The sequence below is a fragment of the Pantherophis guttatus genome, chromosome 7, assembly GCF_059756535.1.
Source record: "Pantherophis guttatus breed Tessera chromosome 7, ASM5975653v1, whole genome shotgun sequence".
In the NCBI taxonomy this organism is placed as follows: domain Eukaryota; kingdom Metazoa; phylum Chordata; class Lepidosauria; order Squamata; family Colubridae; genus Pantherophis; species Pantherophis guttatus.
The window spans coordinates 57,988,280-58,008,677 of NC_142069.1; the positions used below are offsets into that span (position 1 = coordinate 57,988,280).

General features: G+C 42.8%; 1 protein-coding gene across 11 annotated transcripts in view; it reads left to right on the plus strand.

Annotated features, from left to right (window-relative positions):
- The window catches only part of DOCK4 (dedicator of cytokinesis 4), a 627,777-nt gene that overhangs the window by 98,953 nt on the left and 508,426 nt on the right, over window positions 1–20,398 (plus strand). For 5 of the 11 annotated variants that reach the window (XR_015728984.1, XM_087874152.1, XM_087874160.1 and 2 more), the window contains exons 2-5: window positions 2,352–2,435; window positions 3,862–3,902; window positions 13,608–13,663; window positions 17,884–17,980. Coding sequence is in view for 10 of the 11 variants with exons in the window: in XM_087874152.1 (XP_087730278.1) it covers window positions 2,352–2,435; window positions 3,862–3,902; window positions 13,608–13,663; window positions 17,884–17,980 (278 nt within the window). In the remaining variant the exon portion in view is untranslated. Of the gene's footprint in view, window positions 1–2,351; window positions 2,436–3,861; window positions 3,903–4,616; window positions 4,742–13,607; window positions 13,664–14,151; window positions 14,464–17,883; window positions 17,981–20,398 lie in introns of all 11 variants that reach the window. The other 6 variants (XM_087874155.1, XM_087874159.1, XM_087874156.1 and 3 more) reach the window with 5 other exon arrangements.

A 20,398-nucleotide genomic window follows, 5' to 3' on the forward strand; every position in this document is an offset into this window, starting at 1 on the left:
GAGAGGAAAGTAACATCAAAATTCCTGTTCATAATGTTTTTATGTATGTTTTTCATTTTTTCATTTGTATTCATTTTTCATTTTATTTTTTATTCCTTTGTATTCTTTAAATTTATTATTGCATAAAATTATGCAATATAATTAAAAAATATTTTTTGTGAAACATAAATTATTTTCTTGCTGAATTCTCCCCCCCCCCATGCTATTAAACAAACTGTCCGTTTTTATATAAAAAGGGGATTTTAAAAGAAGGCTGTTACTATATCTATAAATGTATGACAAAATCGCTCAGATCTGGCGAGATTTGGACTCTGACTGGGTAGATCAGGGCAGAGTGACGAGGAATAGTCTTGAGAATGTTATCTGGGAGGAGTTTGACGCTGTGACTCCTGATGATGTGGACAGGATTTTGGGGAGACTTAGTGCGGCCACATGTTTACTGGACCCGTGTCCCTCCTGGTTGGTACTGGCTTCCCGGGAGGTTACACAAGGCTGGCTCCAGGGTGTTATCAATGCTTCGCTGAGTGAGGGCCACTTTCCCGTTGCCTTGAAAGAGGCGGTGGTGAGGCCTCTCCTCAAGAAGCCGTCCCTGGATCCGGCAATATTGGCCAACTATCGTCCTGTCTCCAACCTTCGCTTTATGGCGAAGGTTGTTGAGAGTCGCGTGACAGTTCCCACAATTCCTGGAGGAAACATCTTATCTAGATCCGTTCCAGTCAGGTTTCAGGTCTGGGCACAGCACGGAAACGGCATTGGTCGCGTTGGTTGATGATCTCTGGAAGGCTCGGGACAGGGGTTGCTCCTCTGTTCTGGTCCTGTTAGATCTCTCAGCGGCTTTTGATACCATTGACCATGGTATCATGCTGCACTGGCTGGAAGAGTTGGGGGTGGGAGGCACCGTGTTGCGGTGGTTCTCCTCCTTTCTCTCCGACCGGTTGCAGTTTGTGTTGGCAGGGGGGCAGAGGTCGACCTCGAGGCCTCTTATCTGTGGAGTGCCACAGGGATCGGTCCTCTCGCCCCTTCTGTTCAACATTTATGTAAAGCCGCTGGGCGAGATCATCCGTGGCTTTGGGGTGAGATACCACCAGTACGCTGATGACACCCAGCTGTACATCTCCACCCCAGGCCACTCCAATGATGCCCTTGAAGTGATGTCCCAGTGCCTGGAGGCTGTGCGGATCTGGATGGGGAGGAACAGGTTCAAGCTCAACCCTTCCAAGACTGAGTGGCTGTGGCTCCCGGCATCCCGATATAGTCAGTTGACTCCATCACTGACTATTGGGGGCGAGTCTTTGGCCCCCACAGAAAGGGCTCGCAATCTGGGAGTCCTCCTGGATAGGCAGCTGTCCTTGGAGGAACATTTGACAGCTGTAACCAGGGGGACCTTTTGTCAGGTTCGCCTGATTCGCCAGTTGCGGCCCTTTCTTGATCGGGATTCCTTGTGCACAGTCACTCATGCCCTCGTCACCTCTCGCTTTGACTACTGCAACGCTCTCTACATGGGGCTCCCCTTGAAGAGCACCCGGAGGCTCCAACTGGTCCAGAATGCAGCAGCGCGGGTAGTGATGGGAGCAGCATGGCGCTCCCATGTAACACCACTCCTGCGCGAGCTGCACTGGCTCCCAGTGGTCTTCCGGGTGCGCTTCAAGGTGCTGGTTATCACCTTTAAAGCGCTCCATGGCATCGGGCCTAACTATCTTCGAGACCGCCTGCTGCTACCAACGACCTCCCATCATCCCGTGCGCTCCCACAGAGAGGGCCTCCTCAAGGTGCCATCAGCCAATCAATGCAGGCTGGTGACCCCCAGGGGGAGGGCCTTCTCGTGGGGGCACCTACCCTCTGGAATCAGTTGCCCCCAGAGATAAGGAGAATCCAAGACCTTAGCGCCTTCCGCCGTGCCTTTAAAACCCACTTTTTCCAGCAAGCCGGGCTGGCTTAAGAAGAAATTTTAAATGTTTTAATTGGTTTGTATTTTTAATTTTGGGCCAAATTTATATATATTTTAATTGTTTTTAATATTTGTATTTCATGTTTTTTAATTCTGGCTGTACACCGCCCTGAGTCCTCAGGGAGAAGGGCGGTATATAAATTTAAAATAAAATAAAATAAAATAAAATAAAATAAAATAAAATAAAATAAAATAAAATAAAATAAAATAAATAAATAAATAAATAAATAAATAAATAAATAAATAAATAAATAAATAAATCCAGTGATGTGAAATTTCAGTCCAAATTGAGGTGGGAAGATTTCACTAACTGCTTTTGCTTTCAATAGCACACTGCTAAATATCAAACGTGGTTTTTCTTTTCTTAAAAATATGGTTCAATAGAATTTAATATCTTTTCTAGTAATTGCAAGTTTTCGAGGAACAATCCCTCATGGTTTATCACTGGAGATTGGAGACACTGTTCAAATACTAGAAAAATGTGATGGTAAGTGTTGAAAAAGCAAGCAACTGTCACTTGTCAAGAGACTTAAAAATCAACTCACCTAATTATGCTAAAGCAAATATAAATGTTTGCTAAAGTTGAAAACCTATTTAATAAGACTAATAGCCAAATTTAATTTTGTATGAACAAAAGTTTATTGAAATAATAGATGTATTAATAACAGTAAAATTTATCCAGTCTGAAATGTCTCAAAATAATCTATCCAGTTTGTTGCTGTAAAAAGATAACTCTAATTGCAAGGAAATAATTATTCTGAATATAGTAACATTTTTTTTCTAGCAATAACTATAGAATAAAATCTGATTGGAGTATACATTACTTCTTTATAATGAACTGTTAAACTCTTTCCTCAAAAAAATTAGTTTATGTATTTTGAATTAAATTCATAAGATTTTGTTAGATTGTGTGTTTCTGTATGAAGGTACATATATTTATATGATGTAATGAGATATAGCAGGGGTGTCAAACCCAAGGCCCGTGAGCTGGATTCGGCCTGCAGGGTGCTTAGATCTGGCCTGCGCGCCCGACCTGGGGACAGCGAAGGACAGGTCCGCTGTGCCTCTGCCAGCGAAAATGGAGCTCAACAAGGTTGCGCGAAGCCCTCCCAGGCTCCATTTGCCACTTCCATTTTCGCTGGCAGAGGGCTGCAGGAGGCCGTTGTGGCTGAAAACGGAGCCTTGATGAGTGACGTTGAACTGGCCACGCCCTCCCTGGGCATGCCTCCTTGGTCCCCTGAGGTCAAATACAACCCTGATGCAACTCTCAATGAAATTGAGTTTGACACCACTGAGATATAGGGTAGAAAATAGAGCACTGTAGAAATACTGCAATACTCTGGAGTTCTTTTGTAAGATTTTGCTAAGTCTTTGTCACATGCATGCAAAGACAGCTAAGAGCAGCTTCTGAAGGAGATATGCAAGTGTGTAATCATGTGTAAATGATTACCTCAAGATTAATTAGAACAGTTTTTAAATCTGGATTTCCTTAGTCCTAGCCACTAAATTTGAGCATATTTTCTTTCTATAACTGTTAAACATGGAATTAAAGAGATTAAAAGGGTTTAAAAGAGTTTTCAAACTATTAAAGCAACTGTGTCACTTCTTAAACCTGCATTGATCTTTACATAGAAATGCTATTGAATGGTATGAATCTGATCTGCTTATAACTGATGATACAATAGTAGTATTCTATAAATATCCTTGTATATTTTTGTTATTTGGGGAAGATACATACAGGTAAATTTTCATATTAAATATATATGGAAGTTGAACTATAAATTCTTACAGTTGTATTTCTGTTGTACTTTTCTTTTGATAAACTGATTTTTAGTTGGAAACTGTCCAGAGATATTTGGAAGTCAGGCACTCTATAAATAAAGTAAAATGAAATATAAAATATTTCTTTTCAGGTTGGTACAGAGGATTTGCCTTAAAAACCCCAAATCTCAAGGTAAATTAATTTTTGCTTCTAAATTAAAATGTGTGTGAAAACTTGAGGTATTCATATAAAAGTAAAAGTACATAGTTTATTTGAGCAGTCATACAAAATGTGTGCCAAGTGGGAATAATGTTTAATTCTGGGTTAATTATTTGATAAGAGCTAAAGGGAAACTATAATTTGCTATGGGATTATGCTAAAATGCACTAAGAAAAAGATAACTCTGCATGTGTCTCCCAATGCCATTGTTGCAATACTTAGAAACCCCACACCCCAGGATCCTGATGATTTTAGCCATGAATGCTTAATTCTATAGTGCAATTTTTAATGTTGTCTGTGCTTTACAAAATAAAGCTCAAATAAGGTTAAGTCATTAAATCTTAAAGTACATATTTTGAATAATCTGCCTTCCCCACTCAAAATAGAAAATGTCATCCTTTTTATTATTGGTAAGGTCACTACACCTCCATCATTCCCTTGCTTGGAATTCTGATTTTATAAAGTTGGGGCTCCAGTTGGGGCTCTCAACTAGTGAACCCAAAATAAGGAAAAACTCTTGGGAGCTTTGAATTCCCAAAAATAAATCTTTATTGGATACACCATTTTGGAATCAAAACCAGCTCTGGTTTTCCCCTGCAAATGCTTGCTTAGTTAAACAATAACTTCCCTTTCCCCCCACCCCTGGATGATCATATTATCCAATTATGAGACATCATTTTGTTACAGGAACAGTCCATCTCTTTCTCAAACACCTGCAGTGGTGACCTTGATGATTGCCAGGCTCTCACAGTCCAAGACCCATCTTTCTTTTCTTTGAAGAGCACTGGAGCTGCCATCCTAGATTTTGCTGGGTGGGTAAAGCCCCTAGCTAAATTTTATCCATGAAGCTTCTAAGTTCCTCCATCTCTGTTGAGGACATTGAGTACATCTTTGCTTTGGGTAATTTCACCCCAGGCAGTATTTCAATGGCACATTCAGTGGGGTGATGGGGAGGGAATACATATGATACCCGTTCGTGAAATACTTCAGCCCCTTTTGGCCACTCTAAGCTAGTGCATTCACAGGTTCTATCTGTTGTGGTCCGCCAGCAGCCTGCGGAGCTGGCAGCAGAGTTGGACAGTGAGGAGGTTGAGAAGGACCATGGGCCAGTCCTGGAGTCTGGGGAAGGCTCGGATGAGGGCTCTATGTTGGAGGCAGAGAAAGGGCCATCTGGGAGGTACATGCTGCCTCCAGAGCCTCCAGAGTCGGACCTCAGTGAGGCAGAGGAACAGGGGGAGCCTGTTCCCAGTGCGCACATGTGCAGAACTGCCAGAAGGCAAGAACAGCTAAAACAAAACGGACGACTCAGAAGTAGGGCTGGGAGATGATTGGCTGCTCCCATAAGACTTAAAAGAGGAGCAAAGGCATGTGGGCCTTTGCAGGAAGCAATGTTTGTTCATTTGGTTCAGTTTAAAGCCTGAAGCTCTGTTTGATTCTGGACTCTGTGTGGCTTTGTCAATTAAGTCTTTGGCAGCGTGTCAAGGGAGATAAAGGTGGGTGATTATCCCGAAGGACTTCTCCCGAAGGACTCTTTATAACTAATTTGGACTCATCTGTGAATGAACAGAATTCACAGATGTTGCAAATAAAAGAGGTTTTTGGGACTACTCATTGTTTTAATGACTCAGGAAGCCTAGGTCAGAACACTATCTTTCCCATTCCCATGTCATCTGTTGTTCTTCTAGTTGACTGCTGGATTCCCTTTCTTCAGCCATGCCAACCCCAATATCATAGTCTCTGCCATTTAGGGGGCTATTATAAATTGAATAGTGTCCTCATGGCTCCCTGCCTTCAGGGTTACTGGCTTGGTTAGGCATGTGGCAGGCAACCCTCCAGTGAGGGAGCCATCAACTTGTTCAAACTTCATAGGCTGCTTCAATTTTTTAAGTCTCAGTCTCATCTTTTCCACAGTCCATTGGCTAACCAAGAAGCGGGTGTAATCCAAGTCGACCAGGGCAGTGAAGACCCCTCTTGCTCCTGAGTGGGGCACTAACATCACCTGGGTGGTCAAAGGGGTGATGGTTCCACTTACCATCAGGTCGTCGTTCCCCTCGCTGTCACTCTCGTAGAAGACCAGGTTAGGCTTGCTGGGGTTCAGAGTTCCCTCCCCTTTGCTGGAGGGGGAAGAGACCTCCATGACCTGTTGCACCACCTGTGTCTTCTCCTTCATCTTCCTCGGCACCTTCTTGGCCTTCGGTTGACTCTGAACCCTCGGCACTGACATGGACTCGGCCATTGGCAGCCCAATGGCCCTCTTCCCCACATCGGAAGCAAGTTCCAGGAGGGCATCACAGACTCTCCTTTGGAGTTGAGGGTGGGACTGTCAGCCCCTTGCACACTGACAGTCATCTCTCTTGGATTCGTCAGGGATGACCCTTGTGCTGTGTTTTGCTGGTACTCCAACAGGTCTAGCTTCATTGTGGTCGCCAGCTGGTACCATGCCCGGAGGTCCGGAATTCCCCGGGGCAGGTAGTTTTGGTACAGTTCCTTGTTTAATCTCAGAAGTGGTAGACCAGGAAGCATTCTGGCTACCCCCCTCAGCTTCCCAGCCAGGCTGCGGAACTCCTGAATGTATTTGGCTACAGGCCTACTCCCTTGCCTTATGGCACAGATCCTAGATTCCACTCACTAGGCTTGTGCAGGGTCTCCAAATCTAGCCTAAAGCTCATCCAGGAAGGCATCCACATCCCACAACTCAGGGCACCTTCGTCATGGAGGAACATCACCCAGTCTGCCTTCTCTCCTTCTAGTTTCAAAGTAATTGCGTTCACAGAGGGAACTTTGTCTGGGACATTGCTCCATATCTCTCCAAGTAGTTTCACATCTGGTTCAGGAAATAGGCTAGCTTCTCTGGCCACCCAATAAACAGGACCTTCAGAGATGAGGGTTCTCAGTCTTCCTGAACTCAATTAGCCTCACTTGAGCCTGAGCTCCTGCTGCTGCAGGATCCTCCTGGGCTTGTCCCGCAGCCAAAGGAGGGATGATAACCCTCCTGGGGGGACCTCAGCTCCTTGTCCCATGCTTCCCAGCCTCGTCAGTTGGGGTGGAGATGGGGATGCGGTTGTTGACGCTTGACCAGTCCCAAGTCCTGCTCCCAGGACCGACTATTTTGTCAGAATATTCATGACTGGGAAGACATGATAACAAGGTCAACCAATGAATAGGCATAGCAACTAAGTCAGCCAATTGGGAGCTGAGACAGACTGGAGCCAGGGCATGTCTTAGTCTGCAGCTTCTGATTCTGTGCAGAGTATTGAAACTCAAACCAAGCAGTCTGCATACTGTCTGATCTGAGCTGAAATGAAACTCTGAATCTGCTGTTGGTATTGTAAATTTACTTCATGTATTATTGTGAATATAAAGAAGTTAATGAATCCTGCTGCATCAGTTTATCTGTGTGTGTTTCTGGATTTGTTTTTTGCAACAAACTGACATAATTCATCAATGTCGCTGCTCCGCATCTCCATTCCAACAGATCTTTCTGCTGTTCCACTGAAAAGCTATGGCATGCTTAACTGGTTCTTCCCAGTCTGCAGCTCTCCTGGCCTTCCCTTTGCTCCCTCAAGTCATGGCCATTCCAGGCAGGATCAAGGGGAATTCTGCTTTGGCTGCCTTCCCCACTCTGCTCGGCCATCATGTCTTCGGTTCAAGGCAAATGGATCCTGCCACGGTTTCTTCATCACGCACCAGTGGCTGCTCAGCCTTCTCTGCCCTCACCTTGGATCGGGTCACCATCATCTGTGTCCTGGAGTCAGTATGGGCTGCTGCTGGTGCCTCCCGTGGAAGGACCAAATCAAGCTTCACTGCAGCATCAACTTTCCACTCCATCCTGGACATCGTTAGATCGCAGCTCTCTCGGAGGCATCCAAGTAGGCTGTGTTAAGTTAAAGAGAGCTGGTTTAATGTCAATTGTCTGTCAACTGCCCAATTAGCAAACCCAAAACAAGGAAACAGTCTCAGGAGAATTGAATTCCCAAAAGTAAAATTTTATTGGATACACCATGTTGGTACTGAAGAAACAAAACCAACTCAGGTTTCCTGTGCAAATGCTTGCCCTGTTAAACAATACTTTCTCCTTCTCCCCACCCCTGGTTGATCACATTATCCAATTATGAGATGGTCTTTTGTTATGAGCACGGTCCGTCTTTTTCTCAAGCACCTGCTGCGGGGACCTTGCTGCTCTCCATGCTCTCACAATCTCTGCATACATTCTCCACATTCCATTTTGAATTCCCGAAAGTAAAACTCTATTGGATACACCATTTTGGTACTGAAGAATCAAAACCAACTCTGGTTTTCCCGCACAAATGCTTGCTTAGTTATAAATAACTTCTCTTTCTCCCCACCCCGAGTGATCACATTGTCGAATTATGAGATCTCCTTTTGTGATGGGAACAGTCCATTTCTTTCTCAAGCACCTGCAGTGGTGACCTTGATGGTTGCCAGGCTCTCACGGTCCATGCACACATTCTCAACATTCTATTTCTCCCTTCCCTCCCCCCCCAGTTCATTGTCAAGTTGAAAAGCATTAAGGTTTGAAAGAAGCAAAGTAGTTCAATCTTGACACTCATCTGTTATCTTGCCTTAAATTAAAGGGGTTGGTGATATAACCTAAAATGGATGTCATAGCACTCAAGGTATCACTAAAAGTGATCACTAGCTTCCCAGAGGTTGCCGGGAGGAGCTGCTGGCTGTAAGCGGGGAGACTGGGAGGGAATACAGAGGACAAAGATAGAGCGAGCCTGCCTCCATTTCATTTTAACTTCCCGGAGGCTGCTGGGAGGAGCTGCTAGCTGTAAGTGGGGAGACTGAGAGGGAGTAAAGAATCATATAACTAAAAACCAAAAATAGCAATATAACATTCAGGGTTAGTGCACTTGAAATTGTGATTTTATTTTATTTCAAAATGACCGGCTTAGTTCAGTGCAATACTTGTTTTGCAGCTGTCTTTCGCAGTAATCTTTTCAAATTTGGGTACTGTCCTCTTTGAAAACAAATTACTTGTCTACATGGACAGATTACCTATCTAGAATCTCTAATCTGTGCTCTCCAAGAAGAAATTAGGTGCCCAATTCAGCCATTTCACTCTATTGAGCTGCCGCACTATCAGCCCCCTCTACCACAAAGATATAGGAGGAGAAGGGCAGTATGGACAACCATGGGATCTGGCAGGGTGAGTATTGTGAATCAAAAACACAAAACTTCCGCTGTGTTCCAACATAACAGATACAGTGCCCTAGCTGGCCTTAATAGGGACACTAAAGTGACAGGTCAAGGTAGTTGTGATAATGATAACTCAAATAAGCAGGGGATTGTGGTCCAAGATGAAGAACTTATTTTGGAAAGGGGAAAGTGTGAATCAGGTATTACACATCAGTCACACAAGAAGAGCAAGCTATCCAAAAAGAGACACTACCTTCTGATTGGTGATTCAATTGTAAGGGATGTAAATGTAGGAAAGGATATGGAGGTTTGAAAGAGGTCAGGTGTCTGCCAGGTGCTACTGCCAGCAGAGACAAGAGGCATATTCTTAAAATAGTCAAGAATGCCAGTAAGGACTATGATGTTGATGGTATTATACATCTTGGCACAAATGATCTGTCCCAAAAAGGTGTACTTTCTGTGCAGAATGATCTCCAGAGCTTGGGGTATGAATTTAGTAGTATAGGTTGTAGGCTTAGCTTTTCAGAGGTTTTACCAGTATACAGGTGAAACTCGAAAAATTAGAATATCGTGCAAAAGTTCATTTATTTCAGTAATGCAACTTAAAAGGTGAAACTAATATATGAGATAGACTCATTACATGCAAAGCGAGATAGTTCAAGCCTTGATTTGTCATAATTTTGATGATTATGGCTTACAGCTCATGAAAACCCCAAATTCACCATCTCATAAAATTAGAATATTGTGAAAAGGTTCAATATTCTAGGCTCAAAGTGTCCCACTCTAATCAGCTAATTAAGCCATAACACCTGCAAAGGGTTCCTGAGCCTTTAAATGGTCTCTCAGTCTGGTTCAGTAGGAATCACAATCATGGGAAAGACTGCTGACCTGACAGATGTGCAGAAAACCATCATTGACACCCTCCATAAGGAGGGAAAGCTCAAAAGGTAATTGGAAAAGAAGTTGTATGTTCCCAAAGTGCTGTATCAAAGCACATTAATAGAAAGTTATGTGGAAGGGAAAAGTGTGGAAGAAAAAGGTGCACAACAGCAGGAATGACTGCAGCCTGGAGTCAGGAAAAGGCTGGATTGTCAGGAAAAGGCCATTCAAAAGTGTTGGGGATTTCACAAGGAGTGGACTGAGGCTGGAGTCGGTGCATCAAGAGCCACCACACACAGACGGATCCTGGACATGGGCTTCAAATGTCTTATTCCTCTTGTCAAGCCGCTCCTGAACAACAAACAACGTCAGAAGTGTCTTACCTGGGCTAAAGACAAAAAGAACTGGTCTGTTGCTCAGTGGTCCAAAGTCCTCTTTTCTGATGAGAGCAACTTTTGCATCTCATTTGGAAACCATGGACCCAGAGTCTGGAGGAAGAATGGAGAGGCACACACTGCAAGATGCTTGAAGTCCAGTGTGAAGTTTCCACAGTCTGTGTTGATTTGGGGAGCCATGTCATCTGCTGGTGTTGGTCCACTGTGCTTCATTAAGTCCAGGGTCAACGCAGCCATCTACCAGGAGATTTTGGAGCACTTCATGCTTCCTTCACAGATGAGCTTTATGGGGATGCTGACTTCATTTTCCAGCAGGACTTGGCACCTGCCCACACTGCCAAAAGTACCAAAACCTGGTTCAGTGACCATGGGATTACTGTGCTTGATTGGCCAGCAAACTCGCCTGACCTGAACCCCATTGAGAATCTATGGGGCATTGCCAAGAGAAAGATGAGAGACATGAGAACCAAACAATGCAGAAGAGCTGAAGGCCTCTATTGAAGCATCCTGGTCTTCCATAACACCTCAGCAGTGCCACAGGCTGATAGCATCCATGCCACGCCGTATTGAGGCAGTAATTGATGCAAAAGGGGCCCAAACCAAGTACTGAGTACATATGCAAGCTTATACTTTTCAGAGGTCCGATATTGTTCTAGGTACAATCCTTGTTTTATTGATTTCATGTAATATTCTAATTTTCTGAGATTGTGAATTTGGGGTTTTCATGAGCTGTAAGCCCTAATCATCAAAATTATGACAAATCAAGGCTTGAACTATCTCGCTTTGCATGTAATGAGTCTATCTCATATATTAGTTTCACCTTTTAAGTTGCATTACTGAAATAAATGAACTTTTGCACGATATTCTAATTTTTCGAGTTTCACCTGTATAAGGAACAAAAAGGGAAAGGCCAGCATGTAGCGGAGTTTAATGTGTGGCTAAAGGAATGGTATAAAAGGGAAGGCTTTGGTTTTATTAGTCATGATGTCTGCAGCTGGTCCAATGAAAAACTGTACAAAAGAGATGGTTTGCATCCATCAAAGAAAGGGACTGAGTTACTTGGCATTAAATTCACCGATTTTCTGGATAAACATTTAAACTGAACAGCGGGGACAGAGAATTAATTGATATAGAACAGTTCTGTCTCCAACAATCTAAAATTAATAGAGTGATCAGTGCATGTAACATAGATGTTTGTGCAGGTAAGATTATCAACCTTGCTGTCAAGCAAAACCAAGCATTTAATAGTGCCATACCATGTGCACTAATCAAACAGGTGGCAAGAAAGTAGGGGCAGTCAGGCACAACACAGGTTATGTAGATAGTAAGCACAGGGTCAATCAAAATGGATTCAAATGTCTATACACCAATGCACAGAGTATGAGGAATAAACAGGGTGAATTAGAAATTCAAGTAAATGAGGGCAGATATAATATTGTTGCCATTACTGAAACTTGGTAGGATGAAACCTACAAATGGAACATACAGCTAGAGGGATTTAAATTATTTAAAATAAATAGACCAAATAAAAGAGGAGGTGGAGTTGCACTATATATAAGAAATAACTACATCTCTACAGAAATAGAGCACAACAATGATGAAAATTATCTTGAATGCATTTGGGTCAATATTAAAGGGGGGGATGACATTGCTGTTTCAAGAAGTTTAATCAAAATGCAGTTAGCCCTGATAAGCCATCATTAGGAATATGTATGTATGTGTGTGTGTGTGTGTGTGTGTGTGTATTCCTTTTTCATAGGCTTTTATGTGCATATTCTTTCTAGCTGGGTTTTACCTACGTAAACTTAGTTGTTCTACAGCCCTAGGTTCTGTGAAATCTCATTCACAAGTTCACAGTCCAACCTTGTCAGAGTTCGTTGTAGAAATTAAATCCAGAAAGCACACACAGGCAGACTGATGCAGCAGGATTCATTAACTTCTTTATATACATAATAATACATGAATTCTTCTTCAACATGGTAGCAGTTACAAGCAAAACACAAGGCAGGAGAGAACAGTTAGTTTCATTTCAGCAGGCTAGTTCAGGCTTGTTTCATTTCAGAACTGAGCACAGAGCTTAATACAAAGAGAGCCTCCTCTATACAGATCAGTTAAGCTTCTGCACAGACTCAGTTGCCTAAACCATGCGTAGACTTCTAGCTTAAGTTTCTGTTTATAAACAGCCTTCATTGGCTGAGTCTGTTACCATGCCAATTCATTGGCTGACCTTATTACCATGTCTCCATTCAGTCCCCATTGGCTGATCTATTCCAGTCCATGAATATTCATACTCTGACAAACCTATCAAAAACAGCAACACAAAAAACAGATTAGGAACCCAAGTTAAAATAGGGAAGAAAATGGTAAGTGAATACCTGTCTACCCTAGACAAGTTCAAATCACTAGGACCAGATGGATTACACCCAAAGGTTCTGAAGGAATGGGCAGATGAGATCTCAGAACCACTGTACAATATCTTTCAAAGATCCTGGAGCACCGGGGAACTGCCAGAGGACTGGAAAAAAACTAATGCAGTTCCCATCTTCAAAAAAGGAAAAAAAATTAGATCCAGGAAACTATAGACCTATCAACCTAACCTAACCAGAGAAGATTCTGGAAAAGATAATCAAGCAACGAATCAGCAGACACCTAGAAGCAAACAAAGAAATAACCAAAAGCCAACATGCGTTTGTCAAAAAGAGATCATGACAGACTAATCTTATTGCATTCTTTGACAAAGTGACAAAATTAGTGGACCAGAGGAATGCTGTCAATATAATTTACTTGGACTTCAGTAAGGCATTTGAGAAAGTAGACCATAACCTACTACTAGATAAAGTAGAAAAATGTGGGTTAGACAGCATCACCACCAGATGGATTCATAACTGGCTGACCAATCGTACTCAATGTGTAATCCTCAATTTCAGCTTTATGAGCTTAAGTTGCAAATGTGAATTTCTGTTCTGAGGTGCTTAAGAGTTGCTGTTGCTTCAAAGTTAAGCTTCAAATTTTGATTGATCACATTCTCAGACATCATTTGTTCCTTTCCTAAAACAGCAACCAAAATCAAATGTATAAATTGCTTTTAAAATGTTGTTTATCCAGGCACATTTCATATATCAGTGACTGTCTGAATATATAAAGATACACAATGTTTCTGTCTAGAAATTATTGACTTTTTAAAAATACATGTTTATATCACTCTTGATGGTTTATTGCATTTATTTAATTTCTTTTTCAGGGTATCTTCCCATCCAGCTTTGTTCACTTGAAAAATGTATGTGTTAAGAACAAAGGGTAAGTGGAAATTCGAAAACCCTGAATTTTAGCAAAAGACAAGGAAAAGACTTTGGTATCTTATAGCATTCCTAATGTAGTGGCAATATATTTAATGTGACAAATAATTAAGCATATGGAAATATCTGTATTTAATTAAATTACTTCATTATACTTTATTTAATTTAACTCTTTTTAAGCTGACCCAATTACTTTTTTGTGTATGCTGGTCAAGAATGGGACCTTCAGGCTCCTACCCTTGGCCGTGCCTCCTTCACCTCCAGCCTCCCACCTCAGCCCATTTACAGCCAGCTTTCCTCCTCTGCTAGGCCTCCCCCAGCCATTTGCCCTGGCCAATGGGCCTCTGGCCCTCTGGCCCTCTGGCCCATGCTTTTTGGCCCAGCCCATTCACCGAGACACCGTTTGGCCACACGGCCTGCCTGAATGTCTTCTCCCTCACTGCCCCTCTTGCAGCTTTTTGTGGTGATTTATTTTTCTTTTTTTTTCAGTCTTTCTTATTTTCTTTTGGAATAAATTCTACATGTCAAGATCCAGCTGCTGCCAAGGTCCCCTGTACCTGATCCTGCCTGCCTGACCCCAAGCGGGCAGTTGGTGCCAGGCAGGTGGCAGGGAAATGGGGAAAAATGCACCGAACTGCTGTCTCAGCAACGGCAAATGTCAGACTCAATTGCAGTCATAAAGTTGAGCAGGAGACCCTTGCAGAATCATGGAATAACAAAGTTGGAAGGGACATTGGAGGTCATCTAGTCCAACCCCCTGCTCAAGCAGGGTTATATTTATGACGTTCGCCATAAAGACAGGTAAAGAAATTTCAGCTAGTCCTCAACTTACAACTGCAGTGGAACCCCAAATTTATGTTGCTAAAGGGTCTTCCGGGCAGTATTCCTTGATTTACAACCATAATTGAGCCCAACATTTCTGTCTCTAAGCGACACACTTATTAAGTGAGTTTGGCCCCATGTCACGACCTGTCTTGCCGCCATCATTAAGTGAATCCCTGCCAGTGTTAACTTAGTTACATGGTTGTTAAGTGAACCCTGGCTTCCTGCTTGTCGGAAGGTCGCAAAAGGGCTCTATGACCTCATAAATATCAGGTGCCAAGCGTCTGATTTTTTTATTCTGTGACTACGGGGATGCTGCGATGGTCATAAGTGTGGAATAGGGTCCTAAGTCCTTTTTTTGGTGCTTAGTGACCAATGGTCACTAAGTGAATGGTTGTAAATTGAGGATTATCATTCAGTTCATTTAGTGACCATTGAAAGGTACAACGAAGAAAATGACTTAAAACTGTTTTTCACACTTACGACTGTCGCTTCATCCCTGTGGTCACGTGATCACAATTCAGACTTTTGGCAACTGACTCATATTTATGACAGTCACAGCATCCCAGAATCATGGGATCCCCTTTTGCAACCTTCTGCCAAGCAAAGTCAAATGGGGAATCTGGATTCGCTTAACAACCCTGCTCTAATTTAACAACTGCATTGATTCTCTTAACAACAGTAGCAAGAAAGCTCATCAAAGGAGGCAAAACTCAAGCAACGTCTCACTTAGCAACAAGTGTAGTGACTCAAGTGTGGTTGTACTACCTATAAAAGAAATGAAATTGCAGCCTGGAAGAGCCTTTAGCCAGATAAATTTGAGCCTCCATTGTGGTCGTAAGGTGAGGATCAGCTGTACTGAAGTCTAATTTCCTAACCATCGGGCTAAATCCAAGATACAATCTGGGGAATCCGAGATATAATCTGGGGAAGAGGAGATTTTACTTTGAATGGTGATCATAAGTTGGAGGACTCCCTCTATTCTGTTTGAATGACAGATCGGCATCCTGTTGGATGGCTGACCATCCTTCCACCTTCTCCGCTCTCTCAAAAACCCAACATCTTAATAACGAAAGGAGATTTTCCACCTGGCGCTGCTGTACATCTCTCTTCCCCACCTCTGAGCATGTACTGAGTTCAGCTGGCCTTGATCAGATGGGATTAATTCTATTTATGCCACATGCTTCGGATGGCCGCTTGGCCAGATCCCAAATCAATCCAATTTAGCCTTTCCCTCCAGCCTTTCCCTCCCTTCTATTTATGACCACAAATTGAGACTGAGCTTTACATTGTGAAATGAACAATTTACAAAGCGAATTTGTCCCATTTTCTGACTTCTCTCGCCATGTTTTTGAAGGAAATCGCTGCAGGTGTTAAATCAGTCACATGGTCATTGTGGTCAGAGATTTGGCTTCCCCAAATCTCCGTTGCTAAGCAAGACAGCTGTTCAGTGAGTTTGGACCCATTTTACGAGTTTTCTTGTTACCGCTGTTAAATGAATCATTGTTTAAGTCAGTCAGGCAGTCTTTAAGTGAAGCCGGCTCCCCCAGTGACTTTGCTTGTCAGATGGTCACAAAATCCGTGGTTTTGGGTGTGGTATCATCAGTACGCTGATAATACCCAGCTTTTTATATCCACCCCAGACCAGACCAGTGATGCCCTCGATGTGATGTCCCATTGCCTGGAAACGGTATGGACCAGGATGGGGAGGAACAGGCTCCGACTCAACCCCACCAAGACCAAGTGGCTGTGGGTACCGGCATCTTGGTCCGATTGAGATCTTCCATCGTTGACCATCGGGGTGAGGTGTTACCCCCTATGGATAGGGCTCGCAACTTGGGTGTCCTCCTGGATTCACGGTTGTCTCTGGAAGATCATGTAACGACCGTGGCCAGGGGGGCATTTGCCCAGGTTTGCCTTGTACACCAGTTGCGCCCTTACTTGGACCAAGATGCCCTACGCACTATTACTCATGCGCTGGTCACCTCCCGTCTTGACTACTGCAACGTTCTCTACCTAGGGCTGCTCTTGAAAACCACTCGAAGGCTTCAGCTGGTGCAGAATGCGGCCATGTGGGTTGTAATGGGAGCGTCCCGACACTCCCATGTTACACACCTCCTGCGCGACTTGCATTGGTTACCGGTTGCCCTTCAGGTGAGGTTCAAGGTGCTGGTTATTACCTACAAAGCCCTTCATGGCCTAGGCCCGGGATATTTGTCGGACCCCCTGCAGCCAGTGACAATCCCCAATCGCCCAGTGCATTCCCACAGACAGGGCCTCCTCAGGATGCCGTTGGCCAGACAGTGTCGGCTGACGACCCCCAGGGGGGAGCTTTCTCTGTGGGCACACCCACCCTCTGGAACCAGCTTCCTTTGGACCTCCGGATGGCCCCTGACCTTTGCTCGTTCCGCCACGACTTGAAGACCTAGTTGTTCCGCAGCCTGGACTGATGGGGGAGGGGGGGTAATGAATTTTTAAATTGTTTTAAATTGGGATTTTAATTTTATATTGGCAGGAATTATGCATTTTACCGTTGTGAGCTGCCCTGAGTCCTCGGAGATAGGGCGGCATACAAATTGCATAAAATAAATAAATAAAATAAAAAGAGGAATCACATGACACCAGGACATTGTGACCATCTTAAATGCAAGTCAGTTGCTAAGCAACTGATTGTAAATCATGTGACCATTGGGATAATGCAATGGTCGTAAGTGTGAAAAATGGTCATCAGCGGCCTTGTAACTTTGAATGGTCAGAGTATGAACTGTTGTAATTCGAGGATTACCTGTACTGTTTTCCAATTTGATGGCAGTCCTTGACTTTCGACCATCACGGCCAATCTTGACAGATGTCGTATATCCGTACCTAAGATTGCACTGTACGGAAAATCATATATCCTTCACACAACCTTCCTATGATGGTCACATAGCGAGACAGTTGTCAAACAGGACCATCCAACCATTTTACGACCATTGTTGCGGCAGTCACTAAGCAAATCCCACCATGGTTAAACAAACATCACCATTGTTAAACCAAAACCCTGGTTTGCTATGGCCTTGACAGCTGGAACTTCAGAACTGGGACATACATTTGGTTACCCCCCCCCCATAGGTTATAACTTGGAATGGTCACTAAGCGAGTGGTCATAGATTGAGGACTTCCTGTTACAAGACTTATCGAATTGGTTCAATTCCAGCACATCTGGAATCAGCTTTGTACAGAGTGTATGAGTGACTCTGCTACATGGTCTTTGGAGTATCTTGAGTTTATTTTGGTCTGTACGTAATCTTAGCTGGTTTTGACTAGCCACACTCAATTACCAAAGCAACTTTTTTTTTAGTCGAAAAGTAATGCCACTTTGGATTTTTATTTGACAGTTTTTTCTTCTGATTTTAATAGGCAGTTTGAAATTATTATTCCAGCAGAAGATTCTGTTATTACAGAGATGACTTCCACTTTAAGAGACTGGGGGACAATGTGGAAACAGCTTTATGTGGTAAATAAATCATTATTTTTCAATAGACAATATACTGTATTTGTGTATACAGTACTGCTTTTTGACAATATGTTCCCAATCCTTCAAAACAGAACATGCAACAGAAGAAAACAATGTAATCTTATCTGTGTTGAAAGAGAAACATATGCTAACATATACTGTGTTGAAAGAGAAACATATAATATCAAAAGAAAGCATAACAATGGCAATGGGCAAGCATTATAAGATCTTTTAAAGAACTTTCAGATACAGTAAAATACATTTTAGATTCAGGTGTTGGAAGAAAAGGCTGAAATCCCCATGGCATATGTAGTGATCAATAACTATAATTAAATATCAGAGATTTCTCCTTGATTCTTTAATGTTCCAACTTTAAAAAATCCATTTTAAAAAATTATTTTAGAAAAGATTATGTATGCCTCGTCTAGGAATTTTTAGGGGGACAGATATGCAGATATGCAAGATAAATTTCTTAGGGTATAACTAAAACATTTATTCATGTGTTACATATTTGTGATATCGGGTTTACTGGTTTTCTTGCTTCAGTAGTAACATTGGGTAGAATATACAGCTCCACTCTGGTTCTCCCACTCTTCTTAAATGTGGAAGGAATCAATAAATGAATACTTTATAACTTTTAAAATCAGAATGTTGTTTTTGTCAGCAAGCGTGTTTTGACTGCTTTATTCAAAGATTCTAAATTCAGGCCTGAATCCAAAGAAAGATAGATATCTATAAAGACAACTCTATATGTATACACACATTCCTTACAGAATGGATGTGGGCATGCATGTCCGCAACCCCTCCCCCCGCGCTTCCTCCGCTTTTGGCAAGCGACGGTAAAAAGGTTAGCCATCACTGCCCTACACCATTTCTGACAAATGACAGTCCAATCTCTTCTTGAAACACACCAACAACAGCCAAACCTCCTGCAACTGACCCCATCTCAGACACACCAACAACAGCCAAACCTCCTACAACTGACTCCATCCCATTGGGGTCACAACCCCTGGTGATCACAGAAAAGGAAGTGCCAGGAAAAGCACCAGGCCCAGACACGATAACTCTTTCTTGCTTAAAAGTCTGTGCTGACCAATTGGCCCCCATCTTTACCTGAATCTTCAATAAATCACTAGAGATGTGCCACGTTCCTTCTTGCTTCAAATGCTCCACTATCATCCCAGTGCCGAAGAAGCCCTCCATCAAGGAACTGAATGACTACAGACCAGTTGCTCTAACATCTGTAGTTATGAAAACCTTTGAAAGGCTAGTGATGTCCCACCTGAAAACCATCATGGATCTGCTGTTAGACCCCCTGCAATTTGCATACTGAGCAAATAGATCGACATATGATGCTGTTAATGTGGCTCTGCACTACATCGTACAACATCTTGAATCTCCAAAGACCTATGCAAGGGTCCTCTTTGTAGACTTTAGTTCAGCATTCAATACCATCATACCGGACATTTTTCTAACTAAACTAAATCAGTTAGCGGAACCTGAACACACTTGTAAGGACTCTGGGCGGCTTACACCAAAGATAGCATACTAAATAGCATATTGCCCCCAACAATCTGGGTCCTCATTTTACCCACCTCAGAAGGATGGAAGGCTGAGTCAACCTTGAGCCAGTGAGATTTGATCCGCTGATCTGCTGAACTAGCTAGTCAGCTGAAGTAGCTGCAGTACTGCACTCTAACCACTGCGCCACCTCGGCTCTTATCAAACAGTAGAGACCTTCAAATTTCTAGGTTCTATCATATCTCAAGCGCTAAAATGGACACTTAACATCAAAAACACCTACCATCCTCTCAGAATGAAAAACATGTAAAAAAACCCCACATTGTTAAGGAAATTCCACCTGAAATATCCTCACAAACCATCGTAAATGTGAATGTATTATATATTTTATGTCTTTCTAGGTGGATTTTCCATTTTTCTGAGGGGGATTTGGATTTGTCACATTTAGTTCTCTTTCCTATGTATCCTAAGTATCCTATTTCCTACCTGGTCCTCTTTGTATAAACTTTAACCTGATTTATAACCATTGCCTGGCACCAGAAATACCTGGAGAATTCTCATCTCCTGGGAAATGAGAGGGGAAGGGGGGACATATGGATTGCAAGATGGCCCTGAGAAGCTCTACTTATCTGCTTCTCAGAGAGGCTGGTATGATATCATCTTCACACCGGCGAATTGGTGGGAATCCACATCGGATTGTGGGGAGGGGTTCCTAATTTCCTTTATTCTGGACTGCATGCCCTGAGGGACCTCAGAGCCTGCTTTGAATGTTTTTTTGTTTTTTTTAATCAACTTTTTTATTTTTTAAAAAACAAAAACAAAACATAAAAACATTATCATTTCAAACAATTATAGACAGTGTGTCGATTGGTGACATTTTTTGTGTTGCTCCTCTTT